General features: G+C 43.2%; 1 protein-coding gene across 1 annotated transcript in view; it reads right to left on the bottom strand.

Annotated features, from left to right (window-relative positions):
* Window positions 1–5,888: 5,888 nt before the first annotated feature.
* LOC135914612 (phospholipid scramblase 2-like) overlaps window positions 5,889–14,517 on the bottom strand; it is a 70,846-nt gene continuing 62,217 nt past the window's right edge. Inside the window, exon 5 of the mRNA XM_065447535.2 lies at window positions 5,889–6,057. Within this exon, the coding sequence (XP_065303607.2) occupies window positions 5,983–6,057 (75 nt within the window). The 3' untranslated portion in view covers window positions 5,889–5,982. The remainder of the gene's footprint in view (window positions 6,058–14,517) is intronic.

The following is a 14,517-nucleotide window of genomic DNA, read 5'->3' as shown; positions in this document are numbered from 1 at the left end:
CTCTGATCCGTCTGACCCATCTCTTCACATGTTCGTACTACAAAATGGCATCCTGTATCGGCGCAACATGGACCCCGACGGGCCCGAGCTCCTAACCGTCATTCCGTCTCATCTGCGACAGACTGTACTGCAGCAACTGCACGACGTTCCTACAGCTGGACACCTTGGCGTCACGTGGACCTGTGACCAAATTCGGCGACAGTTTTTCTAGTCTCGTCTCAACCGCTCCGTCTGGCGCTATGTTGGGGCGTGTGAGTCGTGTCAACGCCGGAAATGACCAGCTGTGCCTCTTGCCGGACTGCTGGAGCCTTGGGATATACCGGCCGACCCTTTTTTTCGCGTTGGCGTTGATCTTCTAGGACCATTGCCTATATCAAAGGACGGAAATAGGTGGATTGCTGTCGCTACGGACTATACAACTCGCTATGCCATTACTAGAGCCCTACCGACCAGCTGCGCCACAGACATCACTGATTTCTTGCTTCACGACGTTATCTTGCACCATATTGCACCTCGTCAACTTCTCACCGATCGCGGCAGATACTTTGTTGCCAAGGTCATAGATGAGCAACTTCGATCATGTGCTACTGAACACAAACTTACTTACACTTACCATCCTCAAACTAACGGTCTTACCGCACGCCTGAGCCGCACACTAACTGACATGTTAGCAATGTATGTTTCCTCAGATCATCGTGACTGGGCCATAGCTCTACCATTTGTCACGTTCGCCTACAATTCCTCGCGCCACGACACAGCTGGCTATTCACCCTTCTATCTCCTCTTCCGCCGTGAGCCGACTTTGCCTTTCGAGACTCTCCTTTCAACCACACTCGCCTCGCCGACAGAGTACACTCGCGAAGTCATAGCTACAGTGACCCAAGCATGCCAGATTGCCCGCATCCATCTTTCTGCTTCACCGACACGTCAGAAGTGCCGTTACGACCAGCGCCATCACGACGTGTACTACGAACCAGGTGCTCTTGTGCTAGTTCGGTATCCAACTCGGCGTGTTGGTCTTTCGGAGAAATTTCTCTCGCGGTACTATGGCCCTCACCAGATCCTTCGCCAGGTGACCCCTGTCATATATGAAGTGTCTCCGCTGGATGCCACGGTGCCTTCCCCTTTCTCTCCCGGATCAAGCTACAAAGAGGTATTCGGCTTTATGCCAGGAAGAGGATCTTAGCGTTGAAGAAATGAACGACAATCTTATGGGCATAATTAAGGAATGTGCAATAAAAGTCGGTGGTAACTCTGTAATACAGGATACTAGTAAGCTATCGCAGGAGACGAAAGATCTGATCAAGGAACGCCAATGTATGAAGGCCTCTAACCCTGCAGCTTGAATAGAACTGGCAGAGCTATCGAACGTAATCAACAAGCATAAGACAGCTGACCTAAGCAAGTATAATATGGATAGAATTTAACATGCTCTCAGGAACGGAGGAAGCCTAAAAGCAGTAAAAAAAAGAAACTAGAAATAGGCAAGAATCAGCTGTATGGATTTGGCAACAGAGCCGGCAATATCATTACTAATAAGGATGAGATGGTTCAAGTGGCTGAGGAGCTCTATGGAGATTTGTACACTACCAGTGGCACCATCGATGATAATGGAAGAGAGAATAGTCTAGAGAAACTTGCAATCCCACAAATAACGCCGGATGAAGTAAAGAAATCCTTGGGAGCTAGACGAAGGGGGAAGGCAGCTGGGAAGGGTCAAATACACCAGATTTATTGAAGGATGGTGTGCAGATTGTTCTAGAAAAACTGACCACCCTGCAAACGCAATGCCTCATGACCTTGAGCGTACTGGCATCATTGAACGAGGCTAGCATAATCCTAATCCACAAGAAAGGGGACGCCAAAGACTTGAAAAATTATAGACCGATCAGCTTACTGTTCATTGCCTACAAAGTATTTACTAAGGCAATCGCAAATAGAATCAGGAGCACCTTAGACTTCTGTCATCCAAAGGACCAGGCAGGATTCCGTAAAGGCTACTCAACAATAAACCATATTCACACTATCAATCAGGTGATAGAAAAATGGGCGAAATATGACCAACCCTCATATATAGCTTTCATTGATTACGAGAAAGCGTTTGATTCAGTCGAAGCCTCAGCATTCATGGAAGCATTATCGAATCAGGGTGTAGACGAGCTGTATGTAAAAATACTGAAAGACATCTATAGCAGCTCCACCGCCACCGTAGCCTCCATAAAGAGAACATAATCCCAATAAAAAAAGGCATCAGGCAGGGAGATATGATCTCTCCAATGCTATTCACAGAGCGTTTACAAGAGGAATTCAGAGACCTGGATTGAGATGTATTGGAGATAAATTTTATGGAGGATACCTTAGTAAGTTGTGATTCGCTGACGATATTGCCTTGCTTAGTAACTCAGGGACCGATTGGAATGCATGCTCACTGACCTGGAGAGGCAAAGCCGAAGGGTTTGTCTCAAAATTTATCTACAGAAAATTAAAGTAACGTTTAACAGTCTCGGAAGAGAACAGCAGTTTACGATACGTAGTGAGGCACAGGATGTGGCAAGGGAATACATCTACTTAGGGCAGGTAGTGACCGCGGATCGGGATCATAAGACATGAAAAATCAGAAGAATAAGAATGGGCTGGGGTGCATTCGGCAGGCATTCTCAGATCATGAGCAGCAGATTGACATTATCGCTCAAGAGGAAAGTGTATAACAGCTGTGTCTTACCAGTACTCACGTGCGGGGCAGAAACGTGGAGGCTTACGAAACGGTTTCTACTTAAATTGAGGACGACGCAACTAGCTATGAAAAGAAGAATGATGGGTGCAACGTTAAGGGATGAGGAAAGAGCAGATTGGGTGATTGAACAAACGCGAAGTAATGACATCGTAGTTGAAATCAATAAAAAGAAATGGGCATGGCCAGGACATCTAATGATGAGGGAAGATAACCGATGGCCATTAAGGGTTACGGAGTGGACATGAAGGGAACGGAAGCGTAGCAGAGGATGGCAGAAAGTTAGGTTGACGGATAAGATTAAGAAGTTTGCAGGGACAACGCGGCCACAATTATTACATGATCGGGGTAGTTGGAGAAGTATAGGAGAGGCCCTTTCCCTTCAGTGGGCGTAACGAGGCTGATGATGATGTTTCGAATTTAAATGAATCCGATGTGAAGTCGGGATAACTAATAGCACATGTAATTTACCATGTACCTGTTTTTTGTCTTATACCGAGTGAGTGAGTGAAATCTTTGAGTCTTTCAAGAGTTTCGTGGTTACAAGGTCTCCGTCGTCTTCATCTTCTTGGCGCTGGCGACTTGAGACTTCTCTTGAGCTAGGGTGGGCCCCTATTCCGAGGCTCCACTGAGCCGCTTTGGGTCCGTGTCTCTTTGGGCCACTTTGGGCCGTGTCTTATATCGAAAAAATTCTGACAAGCAAAAGGAAGATTGCGAACGGCAACTTCGCGTAACTTTAGTGCAGAATACCTTAGAGCAATTCCGATGTCTATTCCAGTGCACAGACTGGCAAGGTATATGCGGTGTAGAGCGTTTCCTTTGTTCCAATGAAATATACTCGCGTACTATGACTTGGCTTTTCCACCTCAGCCAGTGCGTTCTGGAAAAAACCTAAAAGGCGCGCAACTTTTCGGTCGAGAAATACTTTTACGAACGCATCAAAGAAAGACGGTATGTATAACACTTTGATACGCACAATGCAGCCGGTCCCATTCGTGATCTACAAAATTTTTTAAATGCACTACAAAGTCATGTAATGAAAGCCAAGTGTTATTACTATGACGGCATTTTCTCGAATATATGAATTATACGAATAAAAATATCGGATGCAGTTGATGAAGTAACAGGAGGAAATTCACTAATCCTCAAATGCATACCTAAATGGGCGCAAGATAGAACGTGCGGTACTGGTTAGCTACGTGAACACGCATTTTATTAACACTGATACGAACCCTGCACATGTTAAAATTGGAAACAGTAAAAGTTTTAGACACCACGTGAGTTGAATTCACTTTTGTTTAAACCACCTTGTCTTCAAATATGTGGTTTGATGAAGGCATTAAAGAAAGGCATGGTGTTTCTGTTGGCATGGATAATATGAGTCCGGTTTCGTTTAATTATGAGTCGCACGAAATAAGATCAGCGCTCGTACACGTTATAAACTTGCCTCTTATCCAGGCGTCTTTCCAGACGAGCTCAACATAGCGAGAGTCACGCCAATTTGGAAAGGGGGAAGCTTAGAACAATTGTCAAATTAGGGGCCGACTTCAGTTGTTTATTTTCAAGAACTTTTTGAAAGTGTTATGTATGCAAGACTTTCAATTTTGTTCACGAAACACAATATGAATGCGCCATGTCAATACACTGCTTTGAAAAAAGTAAGTCAGCGGAGCAAGCTTTGTCGTATATGAAAGGCCGAACGGTAACAAATATTGCAAAGAGAAAATAAACGGTTAGCCTGTCTTTTTTTATCTGAGAAAGGCATTTTATTTTATTGACGACTATATTCTGAGTGAAAAATTGGAAAGGCACGCAGTGCGAGCACTTGCTAATGATTTGATACAAAGTTATCTATTCAAGAAAAACATTTCGGCTGGTTACTATCGCATCTGACATGCGTATGCTGGAGCAAGATGTCCCACAGGGTTCACACATAGGTCCGATAATATTTCTAATTTACGTGATTGATATTAAATTTGCCAGGTCACCAAAAGATTGAAATGTATACAGGTGATATAAATGTGTTCTTTACAGCCGATAACACTACAGAATTGCAGCAGTGTGTAAATGAGTCTACATCTGCGTTCTCTGATTGGCTGATGACGAACAAACTCCAGCTGAAAGCGAATAAAACAACTTATATTTGGAATTCGGGCAGAATACAAGTAAACTGCAATAACTCACTTACCAAACATGTGAAACAACAGTATTTTCGGGAACACATTCTAGTGAAGAATTATCGTGTAATACACATGTAAATTTCATGGGCAGTGAATTAAAAAAAATGTCGACGTAATCTACAGAATTGCACTCATGATCTCTCGATGGCTGAAACAACTGTATAGTGCACGTATTCGTTCAAACTTTTGCTTAAAAGTATTTTTATGGGGTACAACCACAAGAATGTAATAGACGACATTGATAAGCACGCAAAAATGTATTTTCCTATTTTACTCTCGCTTTTTCCCCGACTAACAACACCATTATTACATATACGTGAAATGTTCCGTGCGGACAGGATAGAATATATGCAACTTCTAGAAATTCGAAAGAGAAGCCGAAGTGCAAAATGTCTTGAACGTAACTGTTTAGAATACTTCTTGAGACATACACCGTAACACACACGAAAAACAAGGAGAAATTACGCGACAAATGCATTTGTCTATCAGTACACAAAATTAAAGAACAGATAAAGTAACTCTGTGCCCTTAAATACTTCTTTAGATACATTTATAAAAGAAATGAAAGAATGCTTAAAAAGCAAGACACATTCTTTCAAACTAAAATGAGCTGATTAAATGAACAATGGCTTGTCAGCAATAACATAATTTGTTTCCAGAATACGCATATCATTTCAGGAACAATTTTTATTTTTGTTTTTTTACCTTCATACATATCTATTTGAATGCATCCATGTCCGTGTTTCTAATTTCCTTTCTTTATCATTTTATTTTGTATTTCAACATCCGCATTGTATGTGTGATTGATTTTGTGCGCTTGCTGTTGATTTATGATGCTGTACACATTGGATAACGTTTATTTTAACACAAGAAATATTTGTATACTTTTAGAACATCATTAGAATCTGAAATGTTATTTGTATTTAGTCGTTAGACATATTGCATTCTAAATTTGACGGTATTTGAATACAATTGCATTAAACATTGTTCCTATCTTTTCTTTTTTCGCAGCAGTCAAATGTGTCGTAACTTGGAAACTTGTGCGTGTGTCTTATCTGACGTCAACATTATTTAGCTGCTGGTGGTTACGTCCCAGGCACACGACAGGCACGACGCACAGTATCCGCCCTCGAAGTATATGCGGTCCTGCGCAGAGTCACAATACCACGTCCAGTTAGTGGGTTTGCTATTATTACTATTATCGTTATTATTGCTATTATGCTATTATTGCTAAAAACCTACCGATATGCATATGGAAGATATGCTCTAACAACTTACCGCATATGTTAATTAAAGGAAAAGTGTGCAATTTGGAAGCATCTGCTTGTTTCCTTATTTATATACCGTGATAACAGCGGCAATTTTCCAGAGACGACGAACAGTGCATGAGTCAATCGACCCTTGGAAAGTAATGGTTAAGTAATAAACCCATTCCGAGTATCTTTTTTTAAAAATTCATTTGGTACACCAGCTGGCCTAATACTTTTAGTTATGTAAATACTAAGCAGCAGGATAAGAATGCCTGCTATGGATATTTTGATATCAGAGATGGGGTGGGCCATACCGTACCATCGTGGGAGAGAAAACAGATTTAAATTAGTTGCCGAATGTTACAGATATAGAACATGGATCAGAACAGCGTTCTTCGTCAATAATACATATAGACGAAACCAGGGATACAGGTTTAATAGCTCTCTTAAGTATCCCTGCATTACCTTCCTTAGCGTCACAAATGTATTGTTAAAATATAAGCATTGCATTATTTTTTATTTTAATGTTGACGGATGCTGACTGTTTGGCGGGCAGTTCTTCCGACACTTCTAAAGCTGTTTGACTGGTTGCCTAAGTTGGATGATAGATCTCCTGTATCAGTGGTGTTTCAAATTACGTATTATTCATTTTGCGGAACTAATTTCAAAATGCACTCATGGGCATTGTTTAGAAGTACCCAAATAAGATAACGACGTTATAATGGGAACTGTAGTTCTAGAATTGATCAAGAGATGTTACCAGTAAATCAGTAATAGCAATGTCATCTGCACTGTTTTCAAAACAACCCTACGACGTCAATGGCCAGAATAAATGCAGCGAAGAGTGCATTGTTATCAGAAATATTATTTTCACATTCAAAGACAGCATCCATGGTGGAATCTTCACGAGTAGGAACAGTGACAACATGACTTAGGTCAAATGATGTATCCATGATAATCAAAGACTCGCGTAGTAATTTGTCACGGCCACCTACACAACCATAGCGCCAGTTTATACTTTGGACGATAAAATCACCGCAAAGTAACAACGTACAGCAACTGAGCCTGTGCTTAACTATGTAATCACAAACGGTTGCAAAATATCGCCAGAGCTGGGCGGGCGGTATATGGCACCCAAAAATAGCAGTATGCTGCCGATTGGAACTTTGGCCCAAAGTTAATCAATTGCAGTCAATTGGAACTGCTGCTAAGGAAAGTTCTGGTAATCCTGACAATACATTTTTTTGCATCGTCCCAAGTGTAGCCATTGATATCTACGATAAAGCGAGTCATAGTGCAATCGTGCCTTCTTGGAATTTTTTCTCAAATTAACAGAGTGCCTCCGTAGCTTGCCCCGAATCTCGCGCACGCTAAAAGAAAAATATTCGCTAATGGAAACCTTCAAATTCTTTAGTTTACTCGCGTTATGTAGTACTTCAATCTTGGTGCCGCAGTCCATCAGTGTAAAATTATAGGCCTTTCTTTGTCCGGATTAGGTGTCCCAAGTCTGTGGCAGCGCTCGATGTTGTCCCATTTCATTTCCAGCTTTGTCGACAAAAGATCAGTTACTAATTTAAGCAGCTGCTCAGTGCTTTTGGGAAGTCGTTCAGGAAGACCGTAAATTACTAAGTTACGTCGCAACCGATTTTCCATATCTGCGCTTTTCGAAAAGTTTTACGCAGTTTCCTAAAGGTGTGCGACTGCGTACTCGAGATCTTGTACACGCTCGCTTATGTCAGTGATGTCAGCTTCCGTCAATCCTTATTGACTTAAACGTTCATCGAATGCTGCGAACCTGGAACTAAGGCTTACCAACTCAGAGCCAGTGCAACCTGGCTGGCTTGAAGGTCAGCTGGGATTTGTGCTGTTTCAGCGGGACCTATATTACTCGCCACGTTGCGACATAAATGTAGCAATATCCTAAACCAATACGTATTACTGGCTATCAGACACTCAAAAACTCCTAATCAGGCACACGAAAACAACACTCCTGTTTAGAGCCTGCTTGTGAGGCGCGATAAAAACATTTTATTGAAATGAAAGACATGCCGCTGCTGCACCCACTGATGGGAAGCAGGCGCTGGTCTTATAATTTTTGTGAACAAGTAGATGTCGCTGTATGTTGTGGTCATGCGCATAATATTTCATCGTTCAGGTGACAGCTAACGACTTCACAATCCTAGGAAACACATCTGTTCCAGTTCAGTTGTGCGACTGCGCATGAAGCCATGACCGAGGGGTACTCATCAAACTGATATTCCGGATATAGTAGGTCATGCAGGGAGGAAACGCGGTCCTTGCAATAGTTCCTACCAGACACTGCAGCAATCTGTAAAGTGACAAAATGCATTTTACGGGAGTGAACGACATCTAGCTGCGGGACCTACTAAAAAGAAGCGTCGTGGTAGCGGGTATGATAGGTGTTGACAAGCAGGTATTTGTCACTGTGTCTACTGGCCATGCGCAGCAAGTTCCTTCGAAAAGATGACAGCTCACGGGTTACGAATCGTAAAAAGCACACGTGCTCCAGGGCGGTTGTGGCAAAGCACCGGTACCGATGAACGATGAGTATTTATCAAACTGATATCCTCTTACAGTAGGTCTAGGGATGACACGTGGTCTTTGCAATAGTCTTTACCGGAATCAGGGGCAATCTGCAAAGCGAATAAAACCCATTGCTTTTCCACTCTCTTAAGGAGGATGACCAGCGAAGCTGTGTATGTGGTCCCCTTAATCGCCAACGGCACCTCCGCCGCGGGTCGGCCCCGCATTGCACAATATTCGGGATCGGCCCAAGTATGGGGAGGGCATAACGCCTCCTTCACCTCCGCCGCGAGGCGCGCCGGTATTGCACAACGACACGAAAATTTCCTTGGGGGTGGAGGTACACAGATTCGCTGTAAAAAGAGATTTCATGGAACTGAACTACGTGTTGCTGCCAGACGGACTAAAAATAGGAGCGTGCTGGTCGCTGTTCTTATGCACGTTGGCGACCAGGTAATTGTCGGTGTAAGTTCTGGCCATGCACAACAGGTTCCCTCGGTCAGGTGAAAGCTCAAAACTTGCGAATTGTAAAAAGCACACGTGCTCCAATCCAGTGGTAGCAAAGTACGGGTACAGATGATCGACAATATTTATCAGACTGATATCGCTGCTAGAGTAGGCCACGCGGGGATGACACGTGGTCCTTGCAATAGCGCTTATGATAAACTGCGACAATCTGTAAGCTAAAAAAGAGATTTCATGGCACTGAACTACGTGTTGCTCTTGATCGACTAAAGAGGAACGTCCTGGTCGGTGTTCTTGTACGCGTTGTTGAACAGGTAATTGTCGCTGTGTGTTCTGGCCATACGCAGCAGGTTTCCTCTTTCAGGTGAAAGCTGACGACTTGCGAATCGTAAAAAGCAAAAGTGCTCCCAATTAGGTTGTGGCAAAACACATGTACGTATGACCGAGGGGTAATTAGCAAACTGATATTGCTGCTGGAGTAAGCCATGTAACGATGAAATGTGGTCTCTGCAATATTGTTTACCGGAAACTGCGGAAGCCTCTAAGTTTAAATAAAGAGACTTAATGGGAGTTAAGTACATGCTGCCGCCGGACCGACTAAAGAGGAACGTCCCGGCCAGTGGTTTTCTACGCGTTGTTGAGCAGGTAATTGTCGCTGTGTGTTCTGGTCATGCGCTACAGGTTTCTCGGTTAGATGATTGCTCACAACTTGCGAATTGTAGAAAGCACACGTGCTGCAGTCCGCTTGTTAGGAAAGAACATGTACCGATGATCGAGGAGTAATTATCAAGCAGATATTCCTCGTACAGTAGGCCATCTAGAGACGATACGTGATCCTTGTAACAGTCGCTACCGTGAACTGCAGCTAACTGTAAGGCAATAATAAGACATCTGACGGGACTGCATGATATACTCCGGCCGGACCCGCATACTTCGTATATGTATGTACGTCGCTTGCTCTCAACACTGAAAGAAAAACTAGCATGTGATAAATTGAGAGCCTGCCGGCTGCGAGTGAATGAATCCTCGTTGTGCTTACAGTAGCCGTGTCAACAGCTTCAGTGCGACAATGGCGCATTATAGCGAATGACGCCTAAGTGTAAACGGCGGTAATTCACCAGAAAGTGCACGCGCACTCGCGTTACTCTGCATTACAAATGGTAGCTGTGGCGTAGAAGGCAGGATTATAATAATAATATATGGGGTTTTACGTGCCAAAACCACTTTCTGATTATGAGGCACGCCGTAGTGGGGGACTCCGGAAATTTTGACCACCTGGGGTTCTTTAACGTCCACCTAAATCTAAGTACACGGGTGTTCTTGCATTTCGCCCCCATCGAAATGCGGCCGCCGTGGCCGGGATTCCATCCCGCGAACTCGTGCTCAGCAGCCTAACACCATAGCCACTGAGCAACCACGGCGGGTGGAAGGCAGGATTTCGCCAACCTGGGTAATTTCAAAAGAAAGATGGCAGATCTGGTCATTTTTATTCTACTAATTTCAATTTGTTGCAAGCGTGTACAGCACGAAGCAGTAAAACAGGCTTGCAAGTACAAAGGCCGGCAGGTGTTGTTTTTGTTGCCCATAGTTTCTTGATTTATACAGTTCAACATTGTTTATGTGTTTTTTTACAGTTCCGCTAACACCATGATTGCTTTGTGTATTATTTTCGTTGGCCATGTTAATTGGTTAGTGTGTTGTGGTCTTTGTTAAAATATATCTCAAAAGATGCTGTGATGAAATGGCATTACTGCTTTAGGAAATTCAACATGACAACGCCACACGGCGTTGTAATGTCTTCTTGGCTGAGGGGGTAAAGCATATTTATTTTATTTATTTGAGCGTACTTGCAGGACGCGATGGGCTAGTTAAGTAAAGGGCATTAGTAAAAGTTATATAAACGATAGGTGGCCGAATTTCATAAAAAACATACAGAAGAATGGTAAACAAGCAAATCATTCGACAACTGAGGAGAAGTAACACTATGGAAGATACGATAAATGGGTGTGTTGGGAGGGGGATACAATTCATCTGTCCATGGGCTGGTTGTAGCGCTGAATAAATAAGTCAGTAAAACAACACACAAAAAGATGTCGTCATACGCGCACAATAGAAACAAAATTTAATAATGAAAATAATCTAACGAGTTAACAAAAGTAATTTCTTTTTTTTTTACAACGGGAACACCATGTGCTCCCGTTGCGTCCGTATTGCCGTATATGCCCGTGGAACTTACGTTATGGTGTAATCTACGTGGCGTGTGCGGTGATGTTTCAATGCCTAAAATTTTTAGTTGAACAGATACACCGCACTTATGGAATAAGCACAAGAGGGCTATGTCATGGTGATTACTTAGCTGTGTATAATGCTTCAGTGGTAATTGTAATTTTAAAAAATGAAGCGAGCGGCTCTACTTTGTATAGCTTCTAGCATGCTACTTTGATAGGGGGACCAGATCGAAGAGGACAATTCGAGTTTTGGGCGAACCAACGTTCCGAATCAAGCTTACGAATGAGAGAAGGCGAGTTTCGCAGGTAACTACCGCAGTGACCTGGCTGCTGTGGCATGCACGTTAGTAATGTGAGGAGTCCAGGAGAAGTTTGGATTGAGGGTGATGCCGAGATACTGAAATGACGAGACTTCGGATTCTCTGCTGCTTGTTATACTGCAGAGAAAATTAGAACGCTCTCTGCTAAAGCACATTACTTTCCGATTAATCAACATCATCATCAGCCTGTCTACACCCATTGCAGGGTAAAGGCCTCTCCCATACTTCTCCAACTACCCCGGTCATGTGCTAATTGTGGCCATGTCCCTGAAAACTTCTTAATCTCACCCGTCCGCCTAATTTCCTGCCGCTCCCTGCTACGCTTCTCTTCTCTTTTAATCCAGTCCGTAACTCTTAATGACCGTCAGTTATCGTCCCTCCTTATTATGTGTCCTGCCCATGCCCATTTCGTTTTCTTGATTTCAACTAAGATGTCATTACCTCGCGTTTCTTCCCTCACCCGATCTGCTCTTTTCTTATTCCTCAACGCTACAGCCGTCATTCTTTTTTTCATAGCTCGTTGCGTCAGCCTTGATTTAAGTAGAACCCTTTTCGTAAGCCTCCAGGTTTCTGCCCCGCAGATGAGTACTGGTAAGACACAGTTATTATAGCCTTTTTTTTTTGAGGGATAATGGCAACCTGCTGTTCGTGGTTTGCGAATGCCTGCCAAACACACCCCAGTCCATTCTTATTTTTCTGATTATTTCATTCTCGAGATCCGGATTCGCGTCACTACCTGCCCTAAGTAGATGTATTCCTTTACAACTTCCAGTGCCTGACTACCTATCCTAAGCTATTGTTGTCTTCCGAGACTGTTAAACAATACTTTAGTTTTTTTTACTTTACGTTACTTTAATTGCTTTACTTACATTACTTTTTAATTTTTAGGGCCACCTTTTTGCTTTGCCTCTCCATGTCAGTGAGCATGCATTGCAATTGGTCCACTGAGTTACTAAGCAAGGCAATATCATCAGCGAATCGCAAATTACTAAGGTATTCGCCATTAACTCTTGTTCCCGATTTTTCCCAATCCAGGTCTCTGAATACCTCCTGTAAACGCGCTGGGAATAGCATCATGTCTCCCTGCCTGACGCCCTTCTTTATTGTGATTTTGTTGCTTTCTTTATGGACGACTACAGTGGCTGTGAAGCCGCTATAGATATCTTTCAGTATTTTTACATACGGCTCGTCTACACCCTGACACCGTAATGCCTGCATGACTGCTGAGGTTTCGACTGAATCAAACTATTTCTCGTAGTCAATGAAAGCTATATACAGGGGTTGGTGATATTCCGCACATTTCTCTATCACCCGATCGATAGTATGAATATGGCCTATTGTTGAGTAGCCTTTATGAAATCCCGCCTGGTGCTTTGGTTGACAGAAGTCTAAGGTGTCCCTGAGTCTATTTGCGATTACCTCAGTAAATTATTTGTAGACAACGGACATAAGCTGATCGGTCTATAATTTTTCAAGTCTTTGGCATCCCCTTTCTTATGGATTAGGATTATGTTAGCCTTCTTCCATGATGCCAGTACGCTCAAGGTCATGAGGCATTTCGTGTACCGGGTGGCCAGTTTTTCTAGAACAATCTGTCCACCATCCTTCAACATATCTGATGTTAGTTGATCCTTCCCAGCTGTCTTTCCCCTTTGCATAGCTCCCATGGCTCTCTTTACTTCTTCCGGCGTTACTTGTGGGATGTCAAATTCCTCTAGACTAATCCCTCTTCCATTATCGTCGTGGGTGCCACTGGTACTATATACATCTCTATAGAACATCTCAGCCACTTGAACTATCTTATCCATATTAGCAATGCTATTGCAGGCTTTGTCTCTTAGTGCATACATCTGATTGTTGCCAATTCCTAATTTCGTCTTCACTGCTTTTAGGCTTCCTCTGTTCCTGAGAGCATGTACAATTCTATTCATATTAAACTTCCTTATCTCAGCTGTCTTACGCTTGTTGATTAATTTGGAAAGGTCTTCCAGTTCCATTCTAGCTGTAGGGTTAGAGGCTTTCATACAATGGCGTTTCTTAATCAGACCTTTCGTCTCCTGCGATAGCTTACTGGTATCCTGTCTTACGAAGTTACCACCGACTTCTATTGCACACTACTTAATGATGCCCATGAGATTGTCCTTCATTGCTTCAACACTAAGGTCCTCTTCCTGAGGTAATGCCGAATACCTGTTCTGTAGCTTCAACTCATTGATCGCCATCTTATGTACCAGTTTCTTCCGTTCCCTCCTCATTGCCAGGCTAATTCGAGTTCTTACCATCCTATCATCACTGCAGTGCACCTTGCCGACACTGCCCACATCTTGTATGATTCCAGGGTTAGCGCAGAGATGAGGTCTATTTCACAACTAGTCTCGCCATTCGGGCTCCTCCACGTCCACTTTCGGCTATCCTTTTGCGGAAGAAGGTATTCATTACCCGCATATTATTCCGTTCTGCAAACTCTACTAATAACTATCCTCTGCTATTCCTAGAACCTATGCCATATTCCCCCACTGAGTTGTCTGCAGCCTGCTTCTTGCCTACCTTGACATTGAAGTCGCCCATCAATATAGTGTATTTCGTTTTGACTTTACCCATCGCCGATCCCACGTCCTCATAGAAGCTTTCGACTTCCGGGTCGTCATGGCTGGATGTAGGGGCGTAGACCTGTACAATCTTGATTTTGTTCCTCTTAAGTTTCACAACAAGACCTGCCACCCTCTCTTTAATGCTATAGAATTCCTGTATGTTGCCAGCTATACACTTATTAATCAAGAATCCGACTTCTAGTTCTCG

This window comes from Dermacentor albipictus, chromosome 9 (assembly GCF_038994185.2).
Source record: "Dermacentor albipictus isolate Rhodes 1998 colony chromosome 9, USDA_Dalb.pri_finalv2, whole genome shotgun sequence".
In the NCBI taxonomy this organism is placed as follows: Eukaryota; Metazoa; Arthropoda; class Arachnida; order Ixodida; family Ixodidae; genus Dermacentor; species Dermacentor albipictus.
Note: the sequence above shows the minus strand (reverse complement) of the source record. Positions and strands in the feature narration are given on the sequence as shown.